Source organism: Pseudopipra pipra, chromosome 7 (genome assembly GCF_036250125.1).
Source record: "Pseudopipra pipra isolate bDixPip1 chromosome 7, bDixPip1.hap1, whole genome shotgun sequence".
Taxonomy (NCBI): Eukaryota; Metazoa; Chordata; class Aves; order Passeriformes; family Pipridae; genus Pseudopipra; species Pseudopipra pipra.
The window spans coordinates 32,703,896-32,719,034 of record NC_087555.1 but is presented as its reverse complement, the minus strand read 5'-3'; the positions used below and the strand labels follow the sequence as shown (position 1 = coordinate 32,719,034).

Sequence of the window (15,139 nt, the reverse complement as noted above, 5' to 3'; positions counted from 1 at the left end):
TATACGGTTTATATGTGGATGATTTCCCTTGTATGGACAGTATCTCTCTTTCTCTTCTCTCTCTCTCTCTCTCTCTCTCTCTCTCTCTCTCTCTCTCTCTCTCTCTCTCTCTCTATATATATATATATATATATATATGATAGACTGGTTTGGCATATTCTTGGACTCATTCTGATGAGTTCTTGAGTACAAAGTACTCTGTGTTACTGGTCTGTAATCCCAGTGCCCAATTCTCAGTCTACAGGTGTACAGGTAACACTCAAGGAAATTGGAGCTGTTGTTCTGCTGTACCCAAAGGTGTAATCTCACTGTTCAGTTTGTTTGATTTTCTGTAAAATGATGTGAGAAGAAAATCTCTAATCTCTCAGGTGAGTTGATAGAGGAGAGCAGTGATGGGTTGCAACAGAAAACACTGCTCCAGGGGCCTGATCTGAGTTTCAGCTGCTCTGGCCTTAAAGTGGAGACAGTTCCCAGTAGAAATGTGTCCACCTGACTGAGCACTATTTCTGGGTCTTACTAGAATAGTATTCTTATTCTTGAGGGTGCAAAACGAAATTACAAGAAACAACAAAAAGAAAACAATTTAAGCAGTGAAGAAAAGGACTCTTTCTGAGCAACTTTGATTCTCTTTTGTATTTTCTCTGTGAGTGGAAGGTCATTGCACATTTGTTAGTGATTTGTACCAGAATAAGTAAGTATTGAAAAATTGTGTAAAGAAAAAAAATCAAGAGAGAGGACTACAGTGAACAAAGCACAATAAAATCACTTTGATCTTCTTCCTTAGCCACATGATTTTTTCAAGGTATTTCAGTGTTCAATTAAAAGAGGACACGAGTGACATCTGGAAGGTTAGAGAGTTTGCAATAAATATAGCTCAGAGAGCAAAAAGAAATAGTAAGCGCAGCCTGTTAAGAAAATGTGAAGTCCTCATGCTGTGGGCTTTCTGGATGGATAGAAACACATCACACTGCATAACACCCCCTCCAAAAAAAAGAGATTACAAAGAATACTAAGAATTGTTGTGATGATCTGGGAACAAAGGATTGAAAACAGAGGTAAGAGGTCAGCCAGTAATGAAGCAAGATCAGACATCTTTTTTGAATTGTAGGAGAAAAGTGAAAGGTTTTGTAGAGAGCTGGGAGAAAAACCTTTCTAAACATTCTCGCAAACAAATGAGAACTAGATGTATCTCTTGGAGAGAACAGAAGGAAAGGTAGTTATGAAGAAAGCAGGAGGTTCTAGGAGTTTGGTTGAGCTTAGTGTTGAAATCCTGTTGGGCCTAGTATCCAAAACAATGTGTTTGGATTTTGTGCTTTACACCCCATTTTGTCCTTTTTTTTTTTTTCCTTAAGCATTTCTGCCTTTTTATTTCCTTAGAAATACAAGATACAAGAGGTGGCTTAGTGGTGTGTTTCTGGGATCTCTGGTTTGCAGACCCAGTTGCCTGTAGCCTTCATCACTCTTTTGGAAATTCCTTGAGTTTCTAAAGTAATTTACTAACAGGGTGTGGAATCAGCACTTTCCATGAATGTTACCCATGGAATTTAAAAGTAACTAGAATTAGGATTAAGCAGAGACCTTCCGATGCTGGTAAAAGATTTGTGTGGAAGGAATAGGTGCTGTGAGAAGTAATAGCAGTCTACTGCCATTTCTTGCTGTTAGTTTATGTCTGAGGAATTTTGGTTATGAAAAAATGTTTCCATGGTTTTCAGCTTTACGTGAAACAAGGGTTCTGATTTCATTTTCCTAGAGGACAACCATATAAATTTCAGCTAACACCCTCTCAGACAGCCTCAGGGAATAAGACTGAAGGAGTGAGAATTCTTTCGTGCTTTGATGCATTAGTTGGGAAAGTTACACTCCTGTTAAGTGTGATGCATTTTATGTTAATAAACAAAGATCATTAACTGAAGACTGAAGTGTTGCCAATCCTGAATCTTTCATGAGCAATAAATTCTCATTAAAAATCCCTTAGGGAAATGCATGTCCTTTCAAAAGAATTTCCACAGCACATCATCTCCATATGACAAATCTCCAGAGAAAAAATATATATATGAGCAACCAGTGATTGGGGGATTTGTTAGCTCAACTTCCAAGTCCTTTTCAAAAAGAAAACCTTGTTTGCTTGCTTATTCCTTTGTTTTTCATTTTTCAAGGTCGTCTGAAGTCCAGGCTCAGTGAAAATAATAATTCATTTTTGCTAGAAATGGCTCACGGGGTGAGGGATTCACAGCTAGTTCTGTTTGGTTTACAAAGCAGAGAATTCATCATATAGCTGGAGATACCTTCTGGATTCCAGATATTTACTTAGGAAAATGTAGTGGGTTTCTGTGGCTGGGTTTTGGTAGCGGGGGGGGGAGTGCTACAAGAATAGCTTCTGTTAGAAGCTGCTGGAAGCTTCCTCTGTCTGTGGAGCCAATGCCAGCCAGCTCCAGGACAGGCTTTCTGCTGCTGGCCAAGGCCAAGCCAATCAGGAACGATAGTAACGCCTCTGTGATAACATATTTAAGAACAGAAGGTTGTGGTGCAGAAAGAATTCCAGCCAGGGAAGAGCAAAGTGAGAACATGGGAACAACAAGGTAGACATCAAGGTCAGCGCAGAAGGAGGGGCAAGAGATGCTCCAGGTGCTGGAGCTGATTCCCTGCAGCCCATGGTGCAGCCCATGGTGGAGCAGCTGTGCCCCTGCAGCCCATGGGGGACCATCAGGGTGCAGAGACCCACCTGCACCCATGGAGGAGCCCATGCTGAGCAGGTGGATGCATGAAGGAGGCTGTGACCCCATGGGAGGCCCAAGATGGAGCAGGGTCCTGCGGGAGACCTGCAGCCCGTGGAGAGGGAAGCCCACGCTGGAGCAGGTTTTTCCTGGGTAGGACTTGTGGCCCCTGTGGGGGACCCATGTCAGTACAGCTCATTTGTGAAGGACTGCACCCCATGGAGGAGTGACCCACGGGACAGCAGTCTGGGGGGAATTGTTGCCCGAGGGCTGGACTCACGCTGGAGAGGTCCATCAAGGACTGTCTCCCGTGGGAGGGACCCCACGGGAGCAGGGGAAGGACTCCTGTCTCTGAGCAGTGGCAGAAACAACAACTGACCACAACCCCCATTCCCTGTCCCCCTGCATCACTGGGGGGGGGAGGAGGGAAAACATGGAAGGAAGGAGGGGTGGAAGGAAAGTGTTTTAAAGATTATTTTATTTCTCACTTTTCTGCTCTTAATCTTGTTAGTAATAAACTTAAGTAATATCCCCACTCTGAGTCTGTTCTGCCTGAGAAAGTAATCAGTAACTCACCTCTCCCAGCTGTTATCTCAACTCATGAATCCTGAATCCTTAGCTGTTTTTTTTTCTTTCCTCTGTCCAGTTGCAGAGGGAGAGTGAGAAAGTGGCTTTAGTTGGTACCTGGCATCTGGCCAGGGTCAACCCACTACAGGAAAAAAAAGCCCCAAAACTAACACAAGTACACAATGCAATAAAAATGGTATAAATCTGTATCTGTATGTAGGGTTTGATACTGCAAACCGTCCAGAAACCCCAACTAGAAACACAAGAACTGAGACTCCATCTAGTCTAGAGAGCAGCTTGACCCAGAGGAAAAATGAACAAGATACAGCAAGTGAGAATTTACACACTCACAAGCTGGAAGACACTGCTAAGAGCAATTGCACTGAGGAGAAACAGCTACACTTGTCCCAGTGATGATGCATGACCTAGAGCTGTTTGCTGGTTTGAAATCCAGAGTATAGGAGAACTGCTGAATGACAGATGGAGGGCAGGCAAGGTGTGCCAAGTATCCTTACACATAGTGGTTCCCATCTAGTCCTTTCTCTCCTTTCTTTCTTGAATGTGCATTTAAAAATATAATCTTCTGATACCTGTGTAGGCAAGAACATCTCTGCTGTTGCTTTCAGTGTCACAGGGTCACAGAAATAAAAATCTGACTTGTTTGGAAGCAGCATCAACTTTAGCAACATATTTCTTGTGTTGGTGACTGATGTGTTGCCAAGCCCTTGTCAGCTCTACTGAACAGCCCTGTGTCACCGACTTTGGTGCTTCCAGCAAGAAGAGCAGGTGTATTTGGGGATTAGGACCAAAAAAAGCATCCTGTGAAATGAAGAGTGGCAATTGTGTGTTTTGGAAATAAGACGGATTACAAGGTGGTGACTTAAACTGTTGTCTGTTCTCCATGGGCCAAACTTTAATGTAGCAATGACCCCGTGCCTCTTTGTTTACCCACTTGACAGCTGCACTGTCAAGCTACACTGGGAGGTGTCTTATCATCCCATTTAAAGAAGTGGAGCTCCTGGGCCATATACTACTATGGGAGGATCAGCTGAATTAGCAGTGTACCAGAGGGAAAGGTGATAGTCTGAAATTTGCTTTCCACACTGACCTGTACTGGAAAAGGTCATAAGAATGATGTGGTCGTTCTGAGGATGCTGTCAGAAAGAAGATAAACACTACAGTTAGTGTTTTAATTAGAGAAGTGCAAACTTTAGGCCTTGTATTGTGAAAGGATTCTCAGAAAGAAATTTGGTACCATTTTAGAGCACTTTAGGGCTTCGATTAAACATCCTTTCATTAGTGTAAGATACTCTTTAAAAGTAGCACCTGAAAAAAAGAGCAGGCATTAATTCTTATAGTAAAGGGTGGGGATCTATGTGCAACAGCTGCCTATATTATAATTTAAAGTTTCTTTTGCTGAATTAATATTCCAAACTGCCTTCTATTAGTCCTTTTCTTCTTTTTCTCTTTTTTCCTCTTTGAACACCAAGGTTTTCCATGATGATAAGTCTTTGAGTACTTGGCAGCTTGCCTAATATTACGAATTCCCACTGTATGCTTCTTGGATTGCAACTTATTGGCAGAAATAATACAGCATTAAATACAAATATTACTGTTAATGTAACATTAAAATTGATAAATCAGTCACTTACGACAAGAAATTCCAAACTACTGCATTGTGAATTTGTCAGAAGTGTTTTTGCTCGGTACTTTATGGTGTGGATTTCAGAACAGACAGTGAGGTTTATGGTTAATGTACCACTTTTAATAATAACAAATTTTGTGGGACAGATCCAGTCCTCGTTTATTTGCAGTAGTGGGTTTTAGTAGTTTAACTGGGATATATTGAATCAAAAGGTTTAAACAGAGAACAAATCTATACAGGAATTGGCCCTGCTAAAACCTTAATTTTGCTTTCCTATAAATACAAGATTTACATAATGCATGGACTATTGAATTTATAATGTGAAAACTTGTACTTTAGATGTATTTTGGAGTTCAATACTCTAGTGCTGTTTACTTGGCTTTTCTTAGCATTTAGATTTTGGTGTTTCATACTCGAGGTTGCAGTTGACAGCCAGGTGTAACTTCCTTGCCTGCTGCAAGATTTGTGTTTGGGCTATTTTTTAAAATAAATCTCTAAGTATCTCCCACTACTGCCTGCAGACTTTAAAGATGACTAGGAAAAGGGGGGGAGGTTTCCCCATTTCCTCCATTTTTGTCTTTCATAAAAAATTCAACTTTTTTTCCCCAACCCATTTTCTTCTTCCACCTGGAATCTCAACCCAAAAGAAAGACTTTAGAGGAATATATATCTGAAAAAAATTGCAGCTGAGTGCATTATCTCATGAATAATGGTCATAAGTGAGATGATCCAGGAGATTTGTGAAATGATTGCTTGGTATAATTCATAATTATCTCAATGATTTGGCATTGTATCATGCAGACATTAATCTTTTCTCCTGCAACCAAATGTGTGTGTCATGGGGAAAGAATCACTTTTTTTTTTTCCCCCTGTTTTTTTCTTAGTCAAGAAACTGCATTGATTGTGATGGTTGATACTATCTCCGTGTCTTGCTTGATGGCTCTGTTTATTGTCATTCTAATTATTTAGCAATTACTAATGAAAGTTATTTAAAGGTCTCTATTTATAAAGCTTTTGCTCTTCACTTGCTGTCTTCTTTACATCACCAGGGTTAAAAGCCCTCTTGAAGCTCAAGAGAAAAAAACCCCAACATTTTAAACTTTAGGTCTAGACCACTCTACGTCTGTTGGCCGAAATATGTACAAAATTTGAGATGTGGGCAGCGTTGTGAAATCAGCACTAATAATGGAAGAAGGCACTCCAACACTAACAGATAGAAATATTTGAAATGTTGTCTGAAATACCAGTGAATCATTAAAGTAAGAGCCTTGCACTCATAATTTCAGTGCTGAAAACAATAAATGTCAATGAAGTAATAAAGATTGTCATCCTCAGAGAGAGGATGCTCCTGTTGAAATGCATTGCCATCCATCCCCATGCACGTGCTCAGGAGAGGAGAATTACCCTGCTCAGGTGCCCAGCTGACCTCGACTGCTGAGCCCGTGCTGGGAGAGTAATTTGTCACAAAAACAGCTTGATGATAATCTGCCATGGACTCCTCATAACCTTTCCTTTCTAATTTCTTTGCCATGGCTCTGCCTCTCTTTTTTTTAGCCAAAGACAATGTTTTTGCTTTTATAATGAAGGCTCTGCCCTCGCAATGTTCTTCTCTTTGCCTTCTCCTTTCTGAACTGTTATCCTGTGATTTTTTTCCATGGTATTTCTTTCGTATTTGGTGTTTTGTTTGGATGCTTCTGGAAAGTAACTAGTTGGTCAACTTTGAACTTCTTCGTCAGATTAATACACATTAAAATGCACTGGAAAATAGTGAGGAGCCCATGGGGTTAGCTGATACCTATTCTAGATTATAGTTATAATTTTAATTTTGTTTTGCTCTTAGTGTCACTTAAAGAAAATACAGTTTAAGTATGTTACTACCTGTTTTGCTTCTGTGGATTTGGCAGAATCATGTCCTGTAGAAGAGAAGTTTAATGTAAATTATATTTTCTGTATGCTTATCTTTTATTACAAATAAATTAGCAGTAAATAGGAGCCTGTGCCTTGCTGGTGGCTCATCCAATTTATTCTACTTCTGCCTGACAGCATTGGTACTTCTGTTATTATAACTCCAGTCTTTGCAATTACTGTAAAAACAATTAAATGAAGCTCGTCCTCTGCTCAGCTTTAAATTTACAATGAAGTTTTGGGGTTTTTTCCCGCAAGATGACTCTTTTATTGCCAGATCTAGTTAAACCATTACAACTCTAAAAGCCCAGTTTCCCAGTGCACACGAGGCTGACATTTATGAAGCACCAAGTGCCTTCGCCGTCCGTGGCCGTCGGTCAGAAGGGCGGTTGCGGCATCGCTGCCCACTGCGATCGCAATAGGAGCTGAAAGAGGCGCATTAGTTCACTGCAGCCATTCCACCCTCGGCTCTTCCCTTGTCAGATCTCATAGACTCGATGAGGTCAAGCCTGGTCAGCATTCGGATGGGAAACCCTCCCTGGAAAACCGAGAGTTGAAGGAAGCCAGGCTTGTGTCTCTCTGCACAAACCAGCGCCCTGCCCCTAGGTCAGTTGTTAGCACCACGCTATGTTTAATCCATGTTTAATGGGGTTTAGTTGTGCTTTTTTCTGGTTCATTTGAAAAACAATGCTGTGGCTACAAGTAATGATATGGGGGAAGAAATTTAAGGAGAAATAATTTTGGTAGGTGATAAACAAGGGGTGGTTACAAGGCACAGTGGTTTGGGAGGCCTTGCAAATTCAGATTCTGAGTCTCTGCCATTTTTCTGTTTGCTTTTTCCCTGTAAAAACAAAGTATTTATTCACCTTCTGAATCTCACAGCAACAGCAGAGAGTGGAGACTTGGTTGGAATTTCTCTTCTCCAAAATAGCACAGAAGGACTTGCCGGCATGTAACTCACCGATAATAAAACAAATATTCAATGTATTTTGAAAGCTTGACTTTGTCAGTGGGTCACATTGTGATTTTCTGGCTTTACAAATAGAGGAAGGTATAAAATGACAAGAAAATCTGGGGTTCACTTTGTGGTGCAGAACTAACCGCTTCCAAATGAAATTGCTTCAGAGCGAAAGTTTCCAAGACAGGATGAAACATGTAGAAAACACTGTCCCATTCTTGAAAAAAAAAAAAAGGTGACTAGAGAAACAAATGAGTAACTTTGGGACCTGTCATACCTGTTAGATTTTGTCCACGTTCATTCTTTCTGCAGAGGAGTTTACTTAGGAAAGAGTTACTTAGGAAAGAGAAAATAAGAGAAGTTTGAAATCTGCAACTGTCAGTGCTGAAAATACAAGACCTATCAATGCACACTGACAGGTTGTGGGGCTGTCCTGTGTGATCAGGACAGGAAAGGACAATGTCAGGGTGGAATAGATCCCTTCTCTTCCCAGTGGGTCATGGAGCTTAAGGTTTGCTGAAGCATTACTTTCAGTTTTAGATGATGTTTCTAGGACATTTTCCATTCTTTTGTGTCTTGTCTGTGTTATTCGTTAATGATAAAACAACTTTTCTTCATTAAAATGCTAAAATCATTATTTACCACTGAAAATATATCCTGATTCTGAACGGCTGAGGTCTTGGCAAATGGATAAAATTCAGCATATTTTAACTTTATCCAGGGGCTATTTTAAGTAATACCTTTCTGTGTTAGATGGAGAAGCAAAGCCTTGTATCTAAGACCTTCTGAATTTGAAGTTTCAAAATAAAAATGAAAATTAAAATTTAGGAAGCTGATGTTCACTGCTAGAGCTTTTGGGTTTGTTGTATTGATGTAAAGTGGCAATACAAAGAGGAACAACTAAGAAAAATGGAGTCTTTCATGTATCCCGTGCAGTTTTTATTGTGGCGTTTGATCTGACGATATCTGTTACCATATCAGGAACATTATCAGCATTTGTTCAGAATTAGGGGATAGGTAGGGGCTTGTGATGGGAAAGGAGAGAGAGGAGAAAATTTACTTTAAGGAGAGCTGTGAATTTGCAGAATTATTTAGCACATTTATGTTTTTCTTGGACTAAATGGGCTTTCCTCAAACTGTTGTTTTTTAGAACAAGCTCCTGCAATCTCTGCTACCGATAGTGAGACTTGAAATGTATCTTTCTTCCATCCACACAGTGACTACTTGTGTGCTTGGTTCCATCTGGAAAGGGTATAATTGAATCCTTGTTTGACTTCTTTAATTATTTCTTTGCAAAGTCCTTGGCTGGGAATTTTGCCACTTACAATACAAATATTCAAACTTAAGAGCATAAACTGTGCTTTCAAAGAGCATTTTTGTAAACCTTTTATCATTTGGAGGTTTTTCAAAAGCAAATATGAGAACTTCTCAATGAACATGTTTTAATTTTTTAAAATCCTTGGAGAAGATTTTGTTTCCTTCCAGGTTGGCTGCAGTTGCTAATTAACTTTGTTAATTAATCAAGCTATAGGGATGAAACATGCTTGATTAAAAATAAGCAAAACTATATAGCAACAAAACAATGCTACTGTTTTTTCCTATTTAAAAGCGAAGATTAAAAGAACAGGATTAACTTTGAAGCTGCATGTCAAATGTTCTTTGCATTTGAAATATCTGAAAGGCTAAAGTGGCTAAAAGCTTATTATTATACTAAAATAATTATTGAATTGTAATACCATGTTAAAAATTGGGGCTGAGAGTAGTCACTGAAGTTGTTGCCTTAATAAGAACTGACTGAGATGGTGGATGGTGACCAAAGGGTTTATTTGATCTGCTTAGACATGGAGCATGACAAGTTCTCTCTTGTCACATATCTTGTATGAAAACTTCCAACACTGCAAATTGGTGTTAAATGCTGTTGGCTTGTAACAGGATTCTGACCACATTTCTTGCCCATTACACCCGTGTATGTTTATATAGAGGTAGTGGGAAATGGCTCAGTGTGGGCGATGGGCCAAGGGCATCACAAATGAAGCTCCCTGGAGTAGTCTCAGGATGACTGTGATCCACAGGCACGCTGAGCCTCTGCTGTGCGCCCTGCCCAGATGAAGGTAACCATCTGTGTGGGTCTGGCTGTGAGTGCACAGCTCCTTCACCTGGGCACTGCACGTGGGAGGGATGAAGCAGGAGCTTGGAGTTTGCTTGATTCAAAGTTGACTTATTTGTAGACACTGTTGGAACAGATGGCTCCTCTGTATCCACTATGGCAGATTTTTTTTTCTCCTACATGATAGACTGGTTTCCTTTCATTTTCTGCTGTTGAAAAGTGGTTTTGTTCCTAATATCAGCAATGTTATAAACATTGTATGAGAATGCCAGTCTTTGCTCTCCTTCACTGGGAAAATTGCTAAGGAAGCCTTTCTGAACCTCAGCCAGGATCCTCACCCAGAGAGGGAAGCCTGGCATCGTTAGGAGGAGCCCTCTGTGTGAATGGAGGTTGAGTAGAATTTACTCTAATAAAATTCCAGAAATGTGAAACTGATTCCATGTTGGAGGTAACGTGGAGAGAGGGAAGTGGGAGTATTCCTGATGTAGAAGGCATAACTAAATAAATCTCTCCAGATCACAGGCAGGAAGTGTATGGAGGAGTGGTGTGAGGAGGGGTTTTGCTTGTTTATTCTCTCCTCACCCCCCGCATATTTTCTCATAAAATATCTTTAGGCATTTGGTTTGCAATTAAAAGGTCAAAACCTCCTCAAAGGGAATATTTGCTTTTTCCACTAGAACATATTAGGGCACTGAAGCAGTGCAAAAATGCGAGGGGCTATTTCCAGCAGATGAACTAAATCCTTAAAATAGGATTAACCAATTTTGTAATTTGCCTGTGATAGTATCTGAGCAAGGAAGAGGGAGGGTTGTACGTGTCTTTTAGAAGCTGTTTTTAGGATACCTGTGTTAAGCTATCAGTGCTGTGTTAATGCCACTTCTCAATGTTCCGTAATTTTTCACATGTGCAAAGAAAGATCTCGATATCACGCTGAAGAACACAAATGCAACTTCTACAGGGCTGTGGCTGTATCATCTTCAACTTTTACCAATATTAAGTGGTTTCAACAACATACCTGTTTGCAAATCACAATATTAGCAGTGCCTGGGGTTAACGTGATAACCAGGCTTTGCCAGCTGTGTGGGGATTGTTGTGAGGGTTTAGCAAGCATGAGGGGGCAGGTGACCATTAGGGAGACTTAACTTAAATGCCACATCTACCGAAATAGAGAGGGGGAACTGGTTCAGTGACCCAGGCATACGTTGAGCTGTGGCTAAGTGACAGGAGTGCTGTCATTCCACAGTAATTAGGCAGGTACACACAGATCTTCCTGGGCAGAAATGGTTCCTGAGAAATGGTTTAAAGGGTACTTTTTTTTTTTTTTTGGAAATTTGGGAATAAGATATTGTAGAGCAGTTTGTTTTTCATGCTGAATACGAGTGACCCAGTCAATGACAGGAGTAGGTACAGAGTCCTCCTTCTGCCATAGCATGGCACCTTTGAGGGGTTTTGTGGGACAGAGTTTCCAGCCCCTGTTCTTCTTTCCTGCAAGAACTGGAAGACATGGCAGTGTGATTTCCAGACTTGGTACTTCCCTGCAGTGCACAGCAGGAAGGTTTTCTTTCCTGACTCAAACTGTGTCAGAAAAGCCTGATGGCATGGCCAGTGGGCTCATGGCTGGAGCCCTTCGTCAGCAGTGCCAGGCCAGTCCTGCCAGCCCTGGAACAGACGCTTTCTGACCCGGGGTCATGTCACCAGGCCTGAGCCACTGACACTCTTGTATTGGCACTACACTGAGCAGTCACTGAGGCAAAAATTTTATATATCCCAGGTAAGTGCCAGGATGCTGCACTGGGATAGTTCAGGTCTTTCTGGTAAGTCCCAGTAGAATGAGAAAATTTCAAATTTTATAATAGATGCTTTCTATATTAATGGTAGGTTGATTAAGTCCCATTTTTTCTCTAAAGTATCTTCTGCTTTGCTGAGCTTCCAGATCAAATTCTTGTCTTCCCATACCCTTCCTGCAGTTGTCAGTTCCTGCAGTACCTTCCACTGACTAGGTTTAGCAGTTCACATACTTGGTATGTTCTATGTTTCCACAGTCCATACACTGTGAAAACATCTTTCCTTTTCTATGTATGCTAAACCCTACTTTTCATTCCTTTCTTACAACTTTTCAGTGTACTTGAAAGTGTGTTGTGATTGCCAAATCCTTAATTAAGCAAATTAATTGTTAGTTCAGTCGAGCTAAACATTTGTGTAAGGATCTTGTATGAAAAAAAGGCTAATTAAAAAAAAAAATCTAATAATTTAGTAGTTGCAAAATGCAGCACAATATGTTTAGGTATAGAATAGATTGTTTTAATTTCAATTTTATTTGTGTATTTATTGACGATCCAACAGCCTTCTGGCTTATGTAATATGGTGCAGAATAAAGCTGATGTGCAAGGCTATAGGGAAATAAATAACACAATCTGACTTGCAGTCTATTTCCATATCGCTGGCATGATGAGCTACTTTGTTGTTTGAATGGAGCAAATGATGTTTGGATTCAGTTGATTTATTGACAGCTCTGTCAAACTGCCACAAAATGAAACAATAATGCAGCCACTAAATATTGCAGGGAAATGTGAGGAGGAGAGCAGGGCCTGCCGGGAGGGTTACCCCAGTGATGTGCAGGAATGCCATCCTGATGGGGAAGCGCTGCTCTCTCTCCGATAGGGAAAAATGAACTGCTATTCACACGCTTTTCTTTCCGTAGGGAGAAGCTGTCTGTGGCTCGGCTGCAGCGGGAAGTTGCACAGAGTAAGAGTGAAGGAGCCATGGTAAGCTGCAGCCACTCGCTGCTTTGCAATTCTTGTCTTACTGCCTCAGGCCGTCGGTACGTTTGGTCTTGCTGAAGGTGGTCACCGGAGCACTAAGGCTGTCCTGGACATAACAAAGGGTTGCTACGATGTGTTCATAAATGTGAGGAAACTCAAGGCTCTACCTTGGCTTCCTTGGAAAAAGCATGGTAAAGAAAAGCTGTTTCCTTTTCCTGCTGATGGTCCTTACTGGAGTTGGAAGCAAGGCAAGCACAGAAATGCAGTTTCAGATCAAAATGTGGTGGATTTACTTGCCTGTTAAATCTTGGCCAACTACAGAAAAAATGGAAGAACACAAGCATGAAAGCTTAAAAAAATCCTCAATCTGATAATTTTGTAAATCATGTAATGCTTCTTGTATCTTCATTTTTCACGTAGCAATTCATGAGATTAGCCTTGTGAGCAAAAGATGAAATGGCAGATTTTTGGTTAACCGCAAACCTCAATTTATAGAGTGCCTTATCTCTTCAAAACAATTTTCGTTAGGAGCCAACATGTGCTGAGTGTGCTTAATTACTTAATATCTAAGGAACCGTTCCCATCTGTTAAGGAGTTTGTATGTCCCTGTCTTAAGATAAAATGTCTTAAGCTTCCATGGGATAAAGCAGACCCATTCAAAAACCTTAAAATCCAAACAAGTCCCCTTGAACATACTCGTGGAACTGCTACTGAGCTGAGTGAGTTGCATAGTTGATTGTGAAAGAATTTTTGTCCCAAGTTTGTCTAACTTAGTGGGGAGCAGCCGTAGGAGGTCTCTGGAGAGTGGATGCTCCATGAGCTGTGGGATGCACGGTTCTTAAAATCCCACCTGCTTCCAGTGAGTGCATTTTATAAATCCTTAGTGATTAATACAATGAAGTGAGATTTGGAGGGACCTAAGTAAGTCTCCTTACTTAAGTAAGGAAAAACCAGTTCTGAATCTATTGCTCTTACCATGGCCCCACCTGGCTCTGTAGATCTGGGAGTGCCTCGTGGGGGCTCTACTGGGACAGGGGCTCTGAATGGGCTCTGAGTGCCTTGTAGAGAAGGGAAGGAGATGAGTAGGGTTTGCTCAGGCAGGTATAGCTGATCTGCTCTGAGCCCCTGCTGCGTGCCCAGCTTGGCTGTGGGAGTCTCTGCCCTCTCCCATTCAATGTGTCTGCCCTGGGTCTGCGAGAAGGCTTTGTTGGCCACAAGAAGATTTTGAGATGGGGTTTAAGAGTTGGGAAGCCTGGCACAGAAGTCCTGGAGGAACTGAGAAACAAACTTTTATCAGGTTAAGTTGCAATCCAGGAGTCCGTGACTGAGATAAAACTCCTGCTGCCTCCAGGAGTAATTTTGCCGGAGGAAGAACGGCAAAGATCAGGCATTGGATTTGCAATTGCATTTCAGTTTACAGTGTAAATAAATGTCAAAATCTGGGAAGAGCTGTTTACTCTATTTAAAATATTTTCTTTTAATTTTTTTTAAACTAGCATTCCCTTGGAGGCATAGCAATAGTATAATATATTGAGTGTAAAATATACTTAGTGGGATAATCCAAAACTTTATGAAATGAGCAATACTGATTAACCTTCTAGAGCTAGTAACACTTTTGGCATATGTACCAACCTCATGGTCTCATCTGCAGAGTGTCAGATACTTCTTGTGCCTTTCAGTATGGGCTTGTGGGATTAATCACATCTCCCTGCTAACTAGGGTGTATTTTTGCATAATTTGTTGGGAGGCCAACTGTTGTAACCCATTAGGAGGTGACAGGTAGCTCTATGGGTGTGCAGTCTTCCCTCAAGGTAAATACTGGGTAGTTTTTCCCCTCTTCCCTGAGGGATAATATCCACAATTATCCTGCAACTAGAGCCGAGGGCAAGTGCGCCTGTAGAGACAATTTCTTTGAAGCAGTTGATGTATGGAAAGTTCTTTGTGTCTCAGAGCTCGGAGCTGGTGATTTTAATATGGAACACAGCAGTCATTAATTAACATTAATGAACTTGCTGGGCTGCGAGCAGTACGAGAGCAGTAAGGGTCCAGGGGCTGGAGTATCTGAACACAGTGGGAGGCCGGGAATGAAGTAAGTTGTGTAGCTGTGTTGCCAGGGTGTGCAGCGAGGAGCCGGCAGCACACACTGGGTTTGGAGCAAACACCTTACAAACATTCATGGCGAAATTTCGGCGAGGGATTCTGAGCGAGCAGGCTTTTGGCGAGGCTTCCTCTGGAGAAGTGCTGGCAGCCAGCAGCCTGCCCGCAGGGCACTGGAGCCCGTGTGCTGCTCTTTTTGGTGTGATGGATGTTCCCTGGGGACAGCATGGAGTCCCCTGGGGCTGGCAGTGAGGAGGCCAGGCAGTGGTACCAGCCAGCCACAGGGCACCCGAGGGGCTGTGCTGTGCTGTCACCGGCTGCTCCTCTGGATCAAAGGGATGGCACCCCCCGCAGCCTCTCTGCCAGTGACGGGCCACAGCTTTA

At 41.6% G+C, this 15,139-nt stretch overlaps 1 protein-coding gene across 9 annotated transcripts in view; it reads left to right on the top strand.

Annotated features, from left to right (window-relative positions):
* Positions 1 to 15,139, top strand: part of NCKAP5 (NCK associated protein 5) — a 395,107-nt gene that overhangs the window by 176,508 nt on the left and 203,460 nt on the right. For all 9 annotated transcript variants that reach the window (XM_064661544.1, XM_064661543.1, XM_064661545.1 and 6 more), the window contains one exon: positions 12,598 to 12,661. In XM_064661544.1, coding sequence (XP_064517614.1) covers positions 12,598 to 12,661 — 64 coding nt within the window. The remainder of the gene's footprint in view (positions 1 to 12,597; positions 12,662 to 15,139) is intronic.